At 42.5% G+C, this 17,844-nt stretch overlaps 1 protein-coding gene across 3 annotated transcripts in view; it reads right to left on the bottom strand.

Moving 5' to 3' along the window:
- pde4ba (phosphodiesterase 4B, cAMP-specific a) overlaps positions 1 to 17,493 on the bottom strand; it is a 243,702-nt gene extending 226,209 nt beyond the window's left edge. The window contains exons 1-2 of one of the 3 annotated variants that reach the window (XM_085138557.1): positions 17,407 to 17,493; positions 16,959 to 16,993 (exon numbers count right to left, since the gene is read on the bottom strand). Coding sequence is in view for 2 of the 3 variants with exons in the window: in XM_085138555.1 (XP_084994681.1) it covers positions 13,509 to 13,524 (16 nt within the window). In the remaining variant the exon portion in view is untranslated. Of the gene's footprint in view, positions 1 to 13,508; positions 13,988 to 16,958; positions 16,994 to 17,406 lie in introns of those variants that run through there. The other 2 variants (XM_085138555.1, XM_085138556.1) reach the window with 2 other exon arrangements.
- Between the last annotated feature and the right edge of the window lie 351 nt (positions 17,494 to 17,844).

The raw sequence follows: 17,844 nt of genomic DNA on the forward strand, positions 1-17,844 counted from the left end.
CCGTTAACGAAAATGTTTTTTCACTTCTAGTTTTCGTTATTTCGTTAGTTTTCGTTAACGATAATAACCTTGAATCAGACGCCCGGATCACAATCGGAAGGTTATTCCACAACTGTGGTGCAGCCAGGGCAAACGCCCAGTCACCTCTAGACTTCAGCCGAGATCTAGGCTGCACCAAGAGTAACTGAGTAGATGATCTTAATGCTCTGGCAGGAACATACAATTTAAGGAGTTCCTTAAGTTCCATAAGTCATAAAAATGACCTGAAGGCAAAGGAGTAGAAATCGCCCGATGTGGTCAGCACTGCCTGCAGAAACAGATGACTACACTTGTAGCATGTTCGTGTCTCTTCTCCTTGTTATGACGCATTTCCATAAACCATAAAGTTTACCCCGGTCTCACTAGTATTTCCTAGCATGCGTGTAGAGGGGCTCTGTATCACGCCTCTCACTAATATAACAGAAAATCAATCCCAAGCCTGTCCTTAAATCACTTCATCAGTTCTTGCACAAAGACGCGAGCCGGCAGCTCGGCATGTTCATTACTCTCAATTATGCTGCTCATTTTTTTTCTAGTTATTCATCTCTGTCAGAGCCCTGTGAGGGTAATCTTTCAGTCACTGACACAGAGATGAGGAAGACAGCATCCATTTGTGTATTCACTCATTAAATTAATGACCAAGATTATTTATATTTGTTTATAACATTCATTTAAAGGATGTCAGAGTCTAGAAGAGCGAGACGGGGAAACAACAACACATAAGATTGAATATTTATAACTGGACATTTAAACTGACTATAAACAGCGTGTGGCCTACAATACAATAATGTTACAGAGGCTAATAAGCAGTATTTGGATGGTTTATTGAAGTCTTTGAATATTTACAGTAGTCTTATAGCCTGAGAGCGCGTCTGATCCCAGAAACTAAGCAGGGAGAGGCCTGGTTAGTACTTGGACGCAAGACCATCTGGGAATACCAGGCACTGCGAGCTTGTGGGCAGTGAAGGCTCAGGAGGTAGAGTGGGTCATCTACCAATCAGAAGATCAGTAGCTTGATCCCCGGCTACTGCAGTCCGCATGGCGGAGTATCCTCGGGCAAGATACTGAACCTGAGTTGCTCCCGATGGGTCCGTGTGAGTGTGTGCATGTAAAACAAGGTGCTTAGGTGTCCAAAAAAAAGTGCTTATATGAATGTGTGACACTGGGTGAATGAGGCTCGTGGTGAAACATGCTTTCAGTGCTCAGTTAGAGAAGAGAACCTATAACAAAGACATGCAGAGTTTAGCAAAGTTTCCAAGTGAAATTCTCTCTTAAAAATTAGCAGCTTTAATCAAGAGTTGGCAACAATGTTTATTATAAGCTCATGGTGAGACAACTCCGCACAGCTGAGTAAATACCCCCTCTGGATGAGAGCCATGTGATGACTCATAGCTGTTTTGTTGTAAACACAGTAAACACAGACACAGAGTGTCTTTAACAAACTACTCACAAATTCTAATGCACGAATTTGACAACGAAAATGCGAATATCATAATTAAACATAAATACTGCCATTAGGAACTCTTACTCCCGATTTCTTTCTCAAATATGATCTCAAACTAATGCAACTTCCTGTTGGGCCACCGTTAAATGCCAATTCCATTAAGCCTGTGGAGCTGTGGAGGAGCCGTCCTGCAACATCTACAGTATATTGACCAGGCTAGAAAAAGCCTAATAAAATCTTCCCAGTGAAGATGATGCAACGATGAACGTAGGGGTTTAATAAATAAATGCATGCTACAGGAAAAGAAGGAATGAAGGTCTGGTAACTATGGCAATAGCAAGAGAGTGATATTGCATGTGACGGGAACATGTGAAGATAAAGATCCAGCTTCTTAGCCCAAAGTGGGAACGTGGAGTGTTTCTCTCATTCACATTTAGAAAAAAGAAATAAATGAAAAATTACAAACTAAAACTCGTAGGTACGCATGCAGCGGCAGGGACACTGGTAAAGGCAACAAAAGGTTTGGATTGTAAAAAGCTTTTTCATTTTCCTTTCAATTTTACAAGAAATTGCTGCAGATATGCTTCCCGCCGCCCTTGCCTGTGTTTTCTTTGTGTCTCAACTAGGGATGCACCGATACCGGTATCTGGTATCGGTATCTGGTATCGAGGCCGATACCAGATACCGATACCGGACTTTTAACGAGTACGAGTACTTTAGAAAATGTGGTATCGAGGTCGATACCAGATACCAGTATCTGGTATCTGCCGCGATACCACACCGATACCACTGGTATTAGCCTCGATACCAGATACCGATACCAGATATCGGTATCGGCCTCGATACCACACCGATACCACTGGTATCGGCCTCGATACCAGATACCAGTATCTGGTATCTGCCGCGATACCACACCGATACCACTGGTATTAGCCTCGATACCAGATACCGGTACCAGATATCGGTATCGGCCTCGATACCACACCGATACCACTGGTATCGGCCTCGATACCACATTTTCTAAAGTACTCGTACTCGTTAAAAGTCCCCCGATACTAGGGACCGATACCACAGTCTGAGACCTGTCTATGTTTGAGAGGCATGTAAGGGGTTAATCACAAGCGGCGAGTGCCCGCCCCCGGGCCCCGGCTGCAGTTAAGAGCGGGGAGAAGGCGAGGCGAGACAAGTCAGCCGTGTGGAACTATTTCAAAGTGAACGAAGACGCGAAAACAAAGGCGGACTGCAAATTGTGCTCAGCGAAATTGTCCAGAGGCTCTAAAGGTAGCGCATTTATCACAAGTAATTTAATCAAGCACCAAAATCCCAACACGACAACGAGTACAAAGAGTTTACCCACGCTTATTTACCCACGCTTATTAGCACAGAGGAGCATAGCTGATGCTAGCAGTGGGACGGAAAATAGTTGGGCATTTTAAACACTCGGCCTTAGCCTACTCCCGCCTCGAGGACATTCAGGGACAGCTCAACCAGCCAATAAAGAGACTGCAGCAGGACGTACAGACGCGCTGGAACAGCACGTATTACATGCTCCAGTCCCTCATTGAGCAAAAGCGAGTGCTGGGCGTGTATGTGTCCGAACTCCCCGACTATCTCACCGCTCACCAATGGGCTCTTATGGAGACGACTGTTGCCATCCTCGCCCCCTTTGAGGAACTAACTAAAAAAGTGAGCAGCTACGACGCACTAGCCTCTGATGTCATCCCAGCTGTGACTGTGCTAGTGAGACTTCTAAACAGAGAAACAGATGAGGATCACGGCGTCAAGACAATGAAAGCAACCTTACTGGCAGCTGTCAAGAAGCGCCTCAGTGACGTCGAGACCAACCCACTGTACTTCATCGCCACCATACTCGACTCAAGGTAAAGTCTGTGTGCTGTAGGTATTCAATGAGTATAGCTACAGTACTAAATGTAAGATTATTTTACATCTGAAATATTATATATTTGTAACTAAAATACAAATACAAATGTATGCAATATATATATAATATGAAATACATTTCCCTTATTACTACCAGAAAGTCAAATGGCTGGCATTTGTCAATGCGTAAGTACTCGGTATCGGCGAGTACTGAAATGCAAGTACTCGTTTTCCAAAAAAGTGGTATCGGTGCATCACTAGTCTCAACAGTATTTTTACTACACAATCTGCTTTTTTTGTTTTTGCTCCGTCATGTTTTCCTCCACCCTCTCTCCCTCTCTGCATCTTGGCCCCGCTGTGGATTCGAGGTGATGCAGGCCTGGTTATTCTTGGCTCTCGGGACCTCGGCCCTGCTGTGCTGTCCTCTACATCTCCAGTACCTGCTGTGCCCTGATGGCCCTGACGCTCAGCCTAATTGCCACTCCAAGTTGGCTGTGCCTCACTCTCCTTTGTCAATCCCCATGTCTACTCCTGCTTCTGCTGGCTCTGTTTTGTATTCTCAACATTATTTTTCTAGTTACCACCTCACACTGGTTACAGGCAGCTAAGGTTAGTATAGGGAGGTACTGCTGTTTTTGCACCCAGTGCATTTGTGCTGTTCTGTACTTTATTCAAAGACACTGACAAAAAGAAACCGGAGAGCTGACCAATGCCAGGAGTCTAGAGCAAAGCTCACTTCAAACTTGGTTTGTTGATACCACTGTGAAGTCTTTAAAGCAACTAGATTTAGGAGCCAGCCTGAAGTAAACATTTCAGGGGTTCACAGAGTAGCTGAAACGCTGCCAGAGCAAACCAGAATAACACTCCACCAGTTTTATTCTCCAAGTGAGTATCTGGTTTATGTGATTCAGTATAGTTTGGTTGAAATTCAGAATTTATGCGGTTTCATCCCAGCTTTATCTTCAGCACATCTTCTCCTCCTGTGATGAGTTCACGGTGCAGCCGTAAAGTTGTGGTCACTTTACTTAACTAGCTGCCAGTTTTAAATAACGTATAACTTGTTATTTTTTTAATTCAGTGATCACGCTACAGTTGCAGTTAATCGTTACGTTCATTACAAGGATCGGCAAGTCTCCAGGAGTAGAGGTGTGGATATTACCGTGGTAAAGTGTGTCTGGGACAGAAACCACTGGGTTATGCTACTAACACAACGCAACCATTTGCACAGAGTGATGATGTCTCCAACCTCAACCCGTCACAGAACTTCAGCAGGTCAACTTAGAGCCTCCTTTCCACCTGTTCGTGTTGCTATGGCAGAATCGTCGTGGCGATGGCTTTGAAGTCTCTTTGGGCTGTTTTTCAACTTTTTTTGTGTTCATACAAAACCACTGAGAGAAAGATGTATGTGCGTCGTCATTAGGAGTTTGGGACTGTAGCCTGCAGGTTTATATTGTTAACTGGTAATTATGAGACAAACTGTGTGAGTTCATTTTACAAAATAACGTGAAAGTTGTAAACGAATAGTGTAACAAATTACTTTGTCCGGTGAGTAATTAAGTAAGGTGCTGCATTACTTTTAAGAAAAAAAACAAAGGTAATGTGAAATGCATGACAGTTTTTGAGCACCAACCCCAACACTACCAGCTACTGAAGAGGAGCAGGCATAAACAGAGTTTGTCATGAACCTGCTGTGTGCCGTTAAGCAGACTTAAACTCAAAAACACAGCTTTATTGCTGGTGTGCAGGTGATACAAAATGAAAATAAACTGGAATTCCTGAACCTAAACATACGGAGAAACACGAGGAACAAGGGATGCGAGACTTTCACAATAAAACAGGAAATAAAGGAACGCAAAACTGACACGAGCTTGACACAGCAGCGGAGGAAAGTGGGACGAGACAGACATGACAGGCTGGGGAAACATGGGATGACACAAGGAGGGGAACACCGAAGGAGGAAACAAAACACAAGGACTCACACAAACGTATAGATCCAGACACCGAGGGCAAAGACAAAAGAGGGAATCTAACAATCAAGGAACTAAACAGGAAATATAGGAAACTCACAACAGCATAACTAAGACTACTAATGAACCAGAACATAAAATATTACCAAAACACAAGAAACTCAAAATGCTGGGTCAAAAGGATGCAGAGCCGTGACAGATTTCTTCAAGTGGCAGCAACATCAGAAAGCACACAAGCTGTTTCTGTGCAGTTTGTCACAAAATGTGAGCTAAATTTAAAAGGTTCATGTGTGAAACACAGACGGAGACGATGCAAAAAAGACGAGAGGAAGATGAGAGCTTATTTTCAAAGGTGAGCGCTGCTCATCAAGCTTACGCGTCCTCGTTCGTGTTAGATCAAATTAAATCAGATATTAGAGACGATTTGCTGCTGAATTATGTTTCTGCGAAACATCTTGCAAGACAAACTGAAGTATGCTAACTCAGTGTTACTCAAAGGTTTCAAGAACACGCACGGCACTGAAGCCTACTTGTCGTACTAGTTTTATAGTGTCTAGTGGTTTTCTAAGTAATTCTTTTCCCCACACTGTACTAGATGATCTCAGGCCCCCCCCATCTGCTTTACCCCTCGCCTGATCAGAATCAGTGATTTCCTTTAAACAGCTTCTAAATTTCCATAGACTTGCTTTTATGTATTAAAAGCACACATGACTTTACGTGACTTTGTTGTGTTTTGACTGTTTTTAAGCTTCTAGTTGTGTTGTTTATTATAAATGCCTAACAATTTTTCATTTTTTAAAATCATCCTCCGGCATATTTCTGTGTACTCGGGTGCGTGCGCGTCTCCTGCGACTTTAAAAGAGGATTTACAAAATGTTTTGACAGACGGGCAAAAGCAGAAGATTCAAAGGGAAAATTTAAACAGCGCCAAACATTAAAGGTGCTCTTAATATAAAGCTTATTACTGAATTATTGTTATGAAAATGTTGCTACAATTTTTTGCACTTCTAACACAATTGTGTTCAAAGCTTACAATAATGCAACAAATCTCTCCTCTGCTATTGAATTATTTATGTGTTGAATGTTAGCAGGTAATTTCCTCTTTAAATTCATTACTTTGTTTTATTCTCAACAGAAGAAGAATCCTTAGAGATGGATGGCCGCTGTCACATGTTTCTACGGTGACACAATACCTCCGGGCTATTCAGTGCATACAGTGTATGCTGTAGCAGTTCTCAAATTAAACATTGATCTAAGAAAAACAAGAGCACACAAGAAGAAACACTCTCTCCTGGGGATTTATGTTTAGACTTGCACAGCCTCGACGCTACACAAGAGAAAAGGAGGGAAAAAAATCAGCACAGATATTAGCAGCAGGAAACATATTATGCTTACAAAACAAATCTCTGCAGATTTGTCTACTCACTCTGGAACTCCCCAAAACAGGGATAATTGGTTACTGGCATGCCCCTTGTTTGCATGAATATAAGGGTTTTTGTTTTGCTTTTTTAAACCAATTCTTTGGTTCAAGGATATTTAGCAGATGCCTTTTCAGCCTGAGAGGGATCTGCCAAGAGTATTTGACCAACTCCCAAAAAAAAGCCAGGACAAATATAATCAGTGTCACGGAGGCAAAGAGATGCCAGTGCGAACAATTATGCTGCTATTTCTTAATTAGCCACAAAATAAAAGGCTGAGCAAGTCAATGCACTTATACATCATGGAGAAGTTAAACCAACCTTTAATTTTATCCCATCTGGGACCAAAACTGAGCCCTGCCATGGAGCTGCACATGGAAATAATCCATAATGCAATTAAAGTGACAGCATGACAACTGGCTGGGTGCAAGGCGGGGACCAGGGGAAAAACATGTCGTGGAACATGTTGTAGAGCAGCACAGCTGAAGATGACGCATATGAAGGGAACAGTAGTGTTGGGTCAGGCAGTCCCGAGACATACTTCCTCTTCCTCAATGACAGCTGAGCAGGTGCAGCAATTTCTTATGCAGACTGGAGCATCTTGATATACAAGAGCCTAAATATATATAGACGAGGAAAAACTCTGCAGGTTTGAAGCGAGTCGGGTCAGCAAATCTTCACTGGGTGCAGGGTCTCAAAAAAAGTTTACTTAAAAAAGTTTGTGTTCTCTGGCAGGGGCTTATATGCATTTTCAGTTTCAAGTTTATGCACAATAGATGACACCGATGCAGCCTTTCATGGATCTTCACGTTTTACCTCAAAAAACAAAAACAAAGCAGGTGATAGGAAGCACTATCATTTCTACCTACTTAATTGTGTTGATGAACACACTGGTGGCTTTACAAGTAGGCCACGTGTGCAGCAGGCCTCATGATTTGATTTATACTATGATTTTTATTAAATGTGGCTCTGCCATTCTGAACGATTCCAACAATTAGCTTTAAGAAAATAAGCTCAGTGGAACTTCCTACCACCAGTGTTGGTCAAGGAACTTGAAAAAAAAGTAACTAGTAACCAATTACTTCTCCAAAAAAAGTAATTTAATTACTTTACTGATTACTTATTTTCAAAAGTAATTAGTTACTTAGTTACTTCTCAAAACCATGATACACAACCTGGATATGTTATAACGCAATTGACCTTTCAGCCCGATTATTATTATTATTATTATTATTATTATTATTAATTTATTAATTTATTTATGTAATATTTTAATTTACATTTAAACTCTATATTGTGTATATTGTGCATTTTGCTATTTATCGTACTGTTTATTTTAATCTGTGTGCAGCGCTTTGTGACTACCTGTCTATGAAAAGCTCTTAATAAATAAACTTTACTTACTTATTTTATTTTTGATTTATTTATTTATTTATTTTTTATGCATAATCCATCATATACAATTGAATCAAATGGAAAGTCTCTTTTTAAAAATAGTTTTAATTTTTTAATTTTATGAACATTGCATCAAGCAAAAATTATATGCAGCTGTCTTTGTTTAACATTTAAACCTATTGTCTGCATATTCCAGCATATAAAATAAAATCACGTTTTGTGTTTACACTCTTTCAAATGGATGCAAATAAAACAGCAGAAATGAATAAAATCAAAGATTCAGCAGCTCTTAAATCTATTGTCCCCTTTTAGCAGGAGTGGGGCGGGTGGAGGTTTGCCCACTGCGGACCTGTCAGTGGGAGGATCCAGGGGTTTCTCTGTGAACGTCACATCCCCGTGGCTGCGTGCTCGCTGCTCGCTCAAATTTGACGCGTCTGTTGCTGCCACGGACGTCGCACGCTCGTACGTCATTGTCATGAGACACTCTCACAAACAAAATCCCAACGGTTTAGTAACGCAGCATGTTTATAGGAAAGTAACAGTAATCGATTTACTTCTTTTGCAATTGTAATCCGATTACTTTTTTCAAGTAACACGTAATGTAATGTAATGTTACTTGTAATGCGTTACTGCCCATCTCTGCCAGTCCAAAGGCTGCTGGTAGTTTGCTGGTGAGTCTAAATTGCCCATGGGTGTGAGGAAGGTAAAGTGTATGGAGTAGAGCAGCGGTCCCCAACCCCCGGGCCTCGGACCGGTACCGGTCCGTAAGTCGTTTGGTACCGGGCCACGAGAGTTGAGGCTCAGGTGTGAAATGTATAGTTTTCAGGGTTTTTAAATCGGTTTTCAGCGTTATTTTGTTATCGTTTACCTGGTTTTCCTGGGTCTTTTCACGTGTGTTATGAATAAAAAAAATTTTCAGTACTGGTACTAGTTTTATTTTGTTGTATTTATCCGCGACACCTTAAAGGCCGGTCCATGAAAATATTGTCGGGCATAAACCGGTCCGTGGCGCAAAAAAGGTTGGAGACCGCTGGAGTAGAGCACTGTATCAATATATGGTTAAATGTAGGTTTGGCTTTGAGCTATCAGACTAGAAAGACTGGAACATTGGTGCATTATTGCCAGCCTACAATATTGTTTTGAATGTCTGAATACAGACTACAAAGAAAATGTCATTCATCTGGAGTTATGTCCAGTAACCAGTTTTAGTCGACAGTTCTCTGCAGGTACATCTTTTGGGATCAGACCTCCACAGAAGGGTCATATTTAGTAGAGATGTAGACATAAACGGACAAACAGACCCATCAAACATGAGCTGCAATGTCTCTGCTTCACCTTCACTTTACGTCCAGCTTATTCCTGACTTCTGCTTTACAGAAACAACACCTATCATAGCTGTAGCAGCAGCAGACTACAAGTTAGTCTCAAGATCCCTTGAGATCAATGCTGCAAGAATCAGCAAAAGAGTTGAAGTGTGTAGTCTGACTTTGTAAAGCTATTTACTCACCGTGCCTGTTGCCTGTCTACTGTGTAAGAGGTGAGCTGTGATCTGGGGCATGTGTCAGCTGGGTCTTGTTGGAAATGGATTGTGATGCCCAGAGCTAATCAAAGAGTACCTCTGGAGTCACGGTGCTGTATGGGCACTGAATTACTGCGAGTTAAATCTCAGCCTCTGTTTTCATCTGCAAAATGAAAATGAAATAAAAAGGTGAGCGGATGGATGCTCGTTGAAAGAGCTGTTATTCTAGGCAATGGTGCTGATGTACTGTGATCATATTGTGTAGCTGATTACCGGGTGAATGTATAGAAGATGATTCTAAGCAGGCTAATTAGCTGTCGTGCACACTGGGTGAGAAATTACTGAATTACTCCAGTTAATATGAAGAAGGTTTATTGTGCATGGAAAGCCCACTGTATAATCCACATCGTCACCAAGGTTGCCACATTACAAAGTGTTCACTGTGGGTTAGTGTAACCAGTTTCTACCCTCATAATGATGCTAATTAAGAATTTGTAGATACCTCAAGTCAAAATCAGAGCTAGATACACGTGCTGAGGTGCTCTCCACTAACAAGTCTGCTCAAAGATCAATGCTTTTTCCACATTTGTACATGGTGTGTACGCCAACAGATCAATAGAGCCCAGAGTTTTGGACGGAGCAAGTCAAATGGTGAAGCGCTGCTACATAGTTCACCCATCCAGTAAGGAAATGGCAGTTACAGAGAGACGGATTAAAGGTGAGGGAGGTGGAGGCATGAAGACAGGATAAGAGAAACAGAGAGTATCAGGGCATCTATGGGGGGACGAATCAGAGCTACACATGAGGGATCAAAGGCCAATGAGAGAAGAAACACACCTGCCAGTAAGCCCATCAGTACATTGATTTTTGTGCTTGTTCACAGTTTTAGCTCCCAAAGAAAGACACGTGTCAGGTTAGGATCTCCCCAGAGTTCCTATTGTACAACATCTCCATACAGCACGGACCTTAAACCCAAATATCCACATCTGCAGTGCTTCTTGACATAAAATAGCCCTTTACTGTCACTGCACATGTGCAACGAAACTGTGAGTGCTCCACACCAACTGTGCCGGAGTCAAATATAAATAGTAGACAGCAGGAATAAATAGCAAACAGGAGAAATATGTACAACTGATATAGAAAAACAATAGAAACAGAACATGAAGACGTGAGATGTCTGTAACTGATTCAATAATAACAGATTCTGAGTTCACACTTAAACTCTAAGCTGCTGTTATTCAGGATGAAAACAGATTTAAGGTGGAACGCTGGGTGAAATTCCATTTTTGTCCTCGTGGTCATTAGCTGGACGTTTTGCCAGTGCCAGCATGAGGGGGCGTTCATTCTTGAGCATAGAGAGGAGGGACAGTTAACGCTGATATAATGAAATCCAGAAATTTACTCCATTGACAAAAAGATCCTCTGTGAGGTTGTCTCACAGTGGCAGAGACCGAGGTTGTTGTGTGATATTGTAAAAGCAACGAAGAACCAAGATGTCTGTGCACTTGTCATTCTTCCACTTAAGTTTGGCATTACAAATGGTAAACGGACTGACACTTATATACAGTGTTGGGAAGGTTACTTTTAAAATGTATTCCATTACAGATTACAGAATACATGCCCCAAAATGTATTCTGTAACGTATTCCGTTACGTTACTCAATGAGAGTAACGTATTCTGAATACTTTGGATTACTTAATATATTATCATGCTGTTTACAACTACATGAATGTACTATTGCTGTGATTTATTACTGTTACTGAAGGTCCGCGGCTCCGAACCGTAGTAAAGGGACCTCTGGCTAATACGGTGGGTTCTGTGTCGGCTCGTAGCTGAAAACTAGCTTTACTTTGCTGTCTGGGTCAACTTTGCTAGCAGAGACAGAGAGAGGCGTTGAAAGGCTGCTGCAACAGAACTTATTGTTTTTGGAGGAAAACACGAACACGGTGTACAGTCGAGTCTTAATAGCTTACTTACAACTGGGCTCGTCAGGCTCTCTTCTTGGCTGCAGTGGTTATTATTATATTTACATGCTTCCAGCTCCCGTTTCTGCTCGATGACAGCTCATACTTTTCCTTTTTCTCCCTCCCTCGCTCACAGACACATAACGTGTATGGCAGTCCATTCTCCCTGCAGCACGGACTACACTGCCCATGATGCTACATTCTTTAGAGCTATACCTGTAGCATTCTGCCTGTTAGCTTAGCACAACAACAACAACAACAACAGGCGCTCTCTCACCCAGGAAACACGCAGAGAGAGAGCGTCACCCCGTAACCATGGCAACCGTAACGCTGCCGCCTGGAACAACAGAACGTAGCTGTCAAACAAAACCCAAACAGTCCTGACCCGCCACAATATGAAACAGGGAAGTACCGCCGTGTAATCCATTTATTTCAACAAAGTAACTGTATTCTAAATACCACCTTTTTAAACGGTAACTGTAACGGAATACAGTTACTCATATTTTGTATTTTAAATACGTAACGGCGGTACATGTATTCCGTTACTCTCCAACACTGCTTATATAACACTTTTGTACCCTTAGTGAACACACAAAGCACTTTTTATTACAAGCCTAAGTCACCCAATCACACACACATTCATTCGAGCACTCTTGTCTATGCCTAAGTTCAGTAGTTAGCCCAAGGATACTTTATCATGCAGGTTAAACCAGCAACCTTGTGACTGGTAGATGACCCACAGATTAAAAAGCAATTTATTCACAGAAGATTATGTATTCCTTTGTTAGAGCTTCTGAGGGACAACTGAACGAAGGGTCGTATTTGTTTAGGATTTGCAAATAACAAGGGTTCCTGAAGTTTGGCGAGAAAAGCAACAGTTCTGTGCAGTGCTGGAAACCAAAGTGTCAAACTCAGTGCCAGGCAGGTACGTTGACAGCTCTCTAAATGTGGGAACAGTAACGTAATCCTCATGCAAGAATGGGAAATTCATCTCCGTCCCGGCTGAGTGCAGGGGTTATAACGAACAGCTTTAAAAACCATTCAGAGAACAATGAAACAGTCGTGCACTTTTCTCAGCCTTCTCAACTTGACCTATGTGCACTCTGAGGGCTAATAAGCACTTTTGACAGCAGAGTCTGCTGTGGATGATTTTTATAACAATGCTGCAGGCAGAGCTGTGACACCAACATGTCACTTTAAATCACTGACACTAAAGCTGGTGAGCCAATATGTGACATTTAGTGTCGAGGGATGCTGGGTCACGACATATGTGCCCGTTTAAAATGAGATCTGGTGACTGTGGAAGCCTTAGGATATGACTCTCAACCTTTTCATATTCATCATGTCATCCTAAGGATGGAGACACTGTCAATGTCATCGGGCTCACATGTTAATTGGACGGTTGGTCACCCAGAACAACTGACCCACGCAGGAAAATGCCGCCAGTTTTGAAGCTTCCTTTTCATGCATTGTGCATTTGTAGCTTTTGGACTCAAAAGTAAATACAGATCAAAAGATGAAAACTAAACCTCACATAGGAAATGATTTAATTTATGTTAGACGCACAAACTTAAGCCTAAAATCCCTTAAACTCTTATGTAAATACCTTAAATCTATGTGATATTTATGACACGATTCAAAGGGTTGAGAGGACGCAGCTTCCCATGTTGTGATAAAAAGCAGGTGAAACACCTGAGATCACCGCCTCAGGTGACAGGAGACAAACAAAATCCACATCATCGATCTAAAATCACTTTCATTCAGTAAAAATCATGTTCAGCGCTGCTATTTACAACACAAACGACATCGCAGATGTTTAAAGAAGAAGAAAGCACAGTAAATCCAATGCGATATGATAACATTCAAAAGCGTCCCGATTACCTTCTTCACAGCGCATCCACACGTGGGGACAAAGGGAATCCCGGCGCCTCTTTGCGCGTTGTTTTCGGACGAGATCCGCTGTCACTACATCGGAAAAGGTCTTTTATTCCGTCTCAGCAAGTGTTCTCGCCATCCTCTGCTGGGATATGTTCGCTCGACAGCTGTTATCCAGGCTCTTCGCTCGTTTCTTTCTCTTTCTTCCCCCCTTTCTTTTATTCACATGATCAAAGGTCTCTGGTTTACCCACTTTTTCCGAGATTTAAACAAAACTGTAACAAACCCGAAACGCTTGACCAAACTGGTTACCTTTGGTCTCAGTTGCATATCCTGTCGTTTAACAATTCGGAAGCTCCGTTCCCAGACCGAGCTGCTTTATGTGTTGATGGGGGAGGTTGGAGAGCATGTGCGAGCATTCGCATCTGAAATCCATCTGAAAGTCAGTGCGCCTCAACGATCATCCCTCCCTCCTCAGCCTCAGCAGACACGGAGCGCGGACCAATTGAGAGGCAGGAAGCGAGAGAGAGAGAGAGGCGAGATGAGAGCATGCCAGTCTGGTGTGGGACCAGGCAGTGGCGGTCCTAGCCTGTTTGGCGCCCTGGGCGAACACTCCCTCTGGCGCCCCCCCCCCCCCCCCCCAACCACACACACACACACACAAACAAAACATATTAAGGATTGTACATTAACATAAAACTGTTGTACACACACACACATATGAAGAGAGAGAGTATGCATAGTATGCAAACGGCTACCAAACAGCCATCATAATTCATCATACAATGAGAACAGGACAAATCAACGATTGACTAATGACTAATTAATATTAAAATCTGTAACATAATGTATTGTTTGGAGTTTAGTCTGTTACTGTTGCTATTTTTATCATTTCTTCTTGGAGCAACTGTAACGCACATCATTTCCTTAGGGATTAATAAAGTATTCTGATTCTGATTGTTTCAGGATGACCTGCCATTATCCAATCACACATCTGCTTACCTGCATCTTTTGCTCGTTTCTCCTCCTCTTCTTTTCTCTTTTTTCTAAACTGAGGCCCTGATGGCTTTGAACTTTTCTTGTCCATCTTCCATTGGTTTTAATTTTGCACTCCAGTATGAACACAAATCCCCCAACTCTTGGATCACCACAACATAACCTAACAGACCTACACCTTAGTTCACAGATTCACTTTGTTTATTTCTGGTTTATTTCTGAGATTTCACACAACCCAGGACTCAAATCATGAATACATGATGGGCTTGGATTTACAACATTATGAATGAAATGTGCTCTATTTGGAAGCAGCAGGCCCCCCTCCCCTTTCGACGGGTTGTGTGTGAGACTTTAAATAATCAAACTGTAAATTATAAATTTTAAATCGTTATTGATCTCTTTACCCCGAGTCCTAAAGTGTATATTTATTTTCTTACTCTTCTTATATTTATTGTTTGTTTACTTGCACTGCTGTAACTGGAGCCTCGTCGTCTCGTCTCTCTATATACTGGACTGTATGTAGCGGAGATGACAATAAAGTTTACTTTGACTTCAGCAGCGAGCAGGCGCACCGAGGGCTCTCGCGCTCACTTTTCGTGTACAGAATTACGAAAAAACATCGGTGCAAATTATAAGTCTGTATCATGATGTCTGGTGTTTTCATGTTTGTTGGTTTGTTTTAATTTTGTTTTATTTTGCGAGTTGGTTATTAGATGCCGCTCCAGCCAGCCAGAGACTCCCCCGCCGCCCCGCCCTCTCCTCCCTGTGTCGCAAGCAGCAGGCGCACCTCGCAAACGAAGGGCGTCCTTACTCCCAGCAAATGGGCGATAGAAAACCGATCGGTGCCTATGCCATTCCCAATATGCGCTGGCTGACGTCGGGGAAGCATGAGTACGAGCATTTTGCCCGTGATGCCACCCCCCACCACGATGCCGCCCCGGGCAACTGCCCGTGTCGCCCGTATCTAAAACCGCTACTGGGACCAGGGACGTCAAACACGCAGGGATCAGCAGAGTAAAGCACAAATAAAAAGACAAGGAGACCGTTTGGACACATTTTTAAAGGACGTAATAAAATAAACGTTATGTCACCGTGTAACTCCCATATACACAAAGGAAAATAGAATTCAACATAATAAATAATGTCTGCTTACCAGTGTTGGGGAGTAACGGAATACATGTACCGCCGTTACGTATTTAAAATACAAAATATGAGTAACTGTATTCCGTTACAGTTACCGTTTAAAAAGGTGGTATTTAGAATACAGTTACTTTGTTGAAATAAATGGATTACACGGCGGTACTTCCCTGTTTCATATTGTGGCGGGTCAGGACTCTTTGGGTTTTGTTTGACAGCTACGTTCTGTTGTTCCAGGCGGCAGCGTTACGGTTGCCATGGTTACAGGGTGACGCTCTCTCTCTGCGTGTTTCCTGGGTGAGAGAGGCCTTGTTGTTGTTGTTGTGCTAAGCTAACAGGCAGAATGCTACAGGTATAGCTCTAAAGAATGTAGCATCATGGGCAGTGTAGTCCGTGCTGCAGGGAGAATGGACTGCCATACACGTTATGTGTCTGTGAGCGAGGGAGGGAGAAAAAGGAAAAGTACGAGCTGTCATCGAGCAGAAACGGGAGCTGGAAGCATGTAAATATAATAATAACCACTGCAGCCAAGAAGAGAGCCTGACGAGCCCAGTTGTAAGTAAGCTATTAAGACTCGACTGTACACCGTGTTCGTGTTTTCCTCCAAAAACAATAAGTTCTGTTGGAGCAGCCTTTCAACGCCTCTCTCTGTCTCTGCTAGCAAAGTTGACCCAGACAACAAAGTAAAGCTAGTTTTCGGCTACGAGCCCGACACAGAACCCACCATATTAGCCAGAGGTCCCTTTACTACGGTTCGGAGCCGCGGACCTTCAGTAACAGTAATAAATCACAGCAATAGTACATTCATGTAGTTGTAAACAGCATGATAATATATTAAGTAATCCAAAGTATTCAGAATACGTTACTCTCATTGAGTAACGTAACGGAATACGTTACAGAATACATTTTAGGGCATGTATTCTGTAATCTGTAATGGAATACATTTTAAAAGTAACCTTCCCAACACTGCTGCTTACAAATTCAAAGAATTCATAGACATGAATTTTGTTAATGAAAACCAAAAGACATAAAACATAAACCTTTTTGGAGTCATTCCTCCTACAGTAGGTGTCCTCAGTACACACGCGCAGACCAGCCTTGTGAATCTCTGACCGTTACCAACTATCACTATCTATGAGTTATAGAAAGGCCACGGCTCTGGTACCCAGACATTGTCTTAATGCATGTTTTTGGTGCATGTGCTCCACTAGATTTTTTTACCTGGCTACAGTTGCCCTTTTAAAAGCTTTAATTAAAATGTGCAAATGGTTTTACATTTCTGCACACAGACCTTTGTTATAGCCGAGCTGATAGGTGTCCTACCTGGTTCGGTTCAGGTTAAAGGCGTTGCAGACATCCTGGGGCAACACATTCTCACTCCCAAAGCGTAACATTTTACGCTAGATGACAAATCGTCAACATATTACGTTTTCGGCTACCCACCACGTTCCTAAATGATGAACTCGGAAAAATGAGGAAATATGAGAACCGTATGGACTCAATCTACACATGTTCGCTCTTTTTCTTCAAATTGCTTAGAAACACGCTATTTAACATCATTAAAGTCCTGGTTACGCTCAGGAAAAAGGTTATGGTTAGGGCTAGGGATAAGGTTAGGTTTGGGGCTGGAACGTCGTCATTGCACTTGATTTCAGCCATAACCCGCCGCGTACCATAAGAACGCCGAAGGTCTCCTTTCGCGTTCCTCAGGAACGCCCCGGGACGTGACAAAACGTCGCCATGTTACGCCTCGGGAGTGAGAACGGGCTGCCTGGGCAATCTGGTGAAGTTGTTAACACACTAACATCACAACCCTGAAAGACACAGTTTCGGGTATGTAAGCAGAGATGTGGATGTTTGGAGGCCTCCCTCCAAAAATTTGTTTTGGACCTTCATTTTTGTGCTCCCTGGGACAGGGGTGTCCAACTCCAGGCCTCGAGGGCCGGTGTCCTGCAGGTTTAAGATGTGTCCTTGATCCAACACAGCTGATTTAAACGGCTAAATGACCTCCTTGAAGTTCTCCAGAGGCCTGGTAATGAACTAATCATTTGATCCAGGTGTGTTGACCCAGGGTGAGATCTAAAACCTGCAGGATGCCAGGCCTCGAGGCCTGGAGTTGGACACCCCTGCTGTAGCATGCACAAATCCAGTTTTAATAAAGTTGAAACCTTGTATAAAATGTAAGTGCAAACAGAATAGACCCAGATTT

Source organism: Neolamprologus multifasciatus, chromosome 17 (genome assembly GCF_963576455.1).
Source record: "Neolamprologus multifasciatus chromosome 17, fNeoMul1.2, whole genome shotgun sequence".
NCBI lineage: Eukaryota > Metazoa > Chordata > Actinopteri > Cichliformes > Cichlidae > Neolamprologus > Neolamprologus multifasciatus.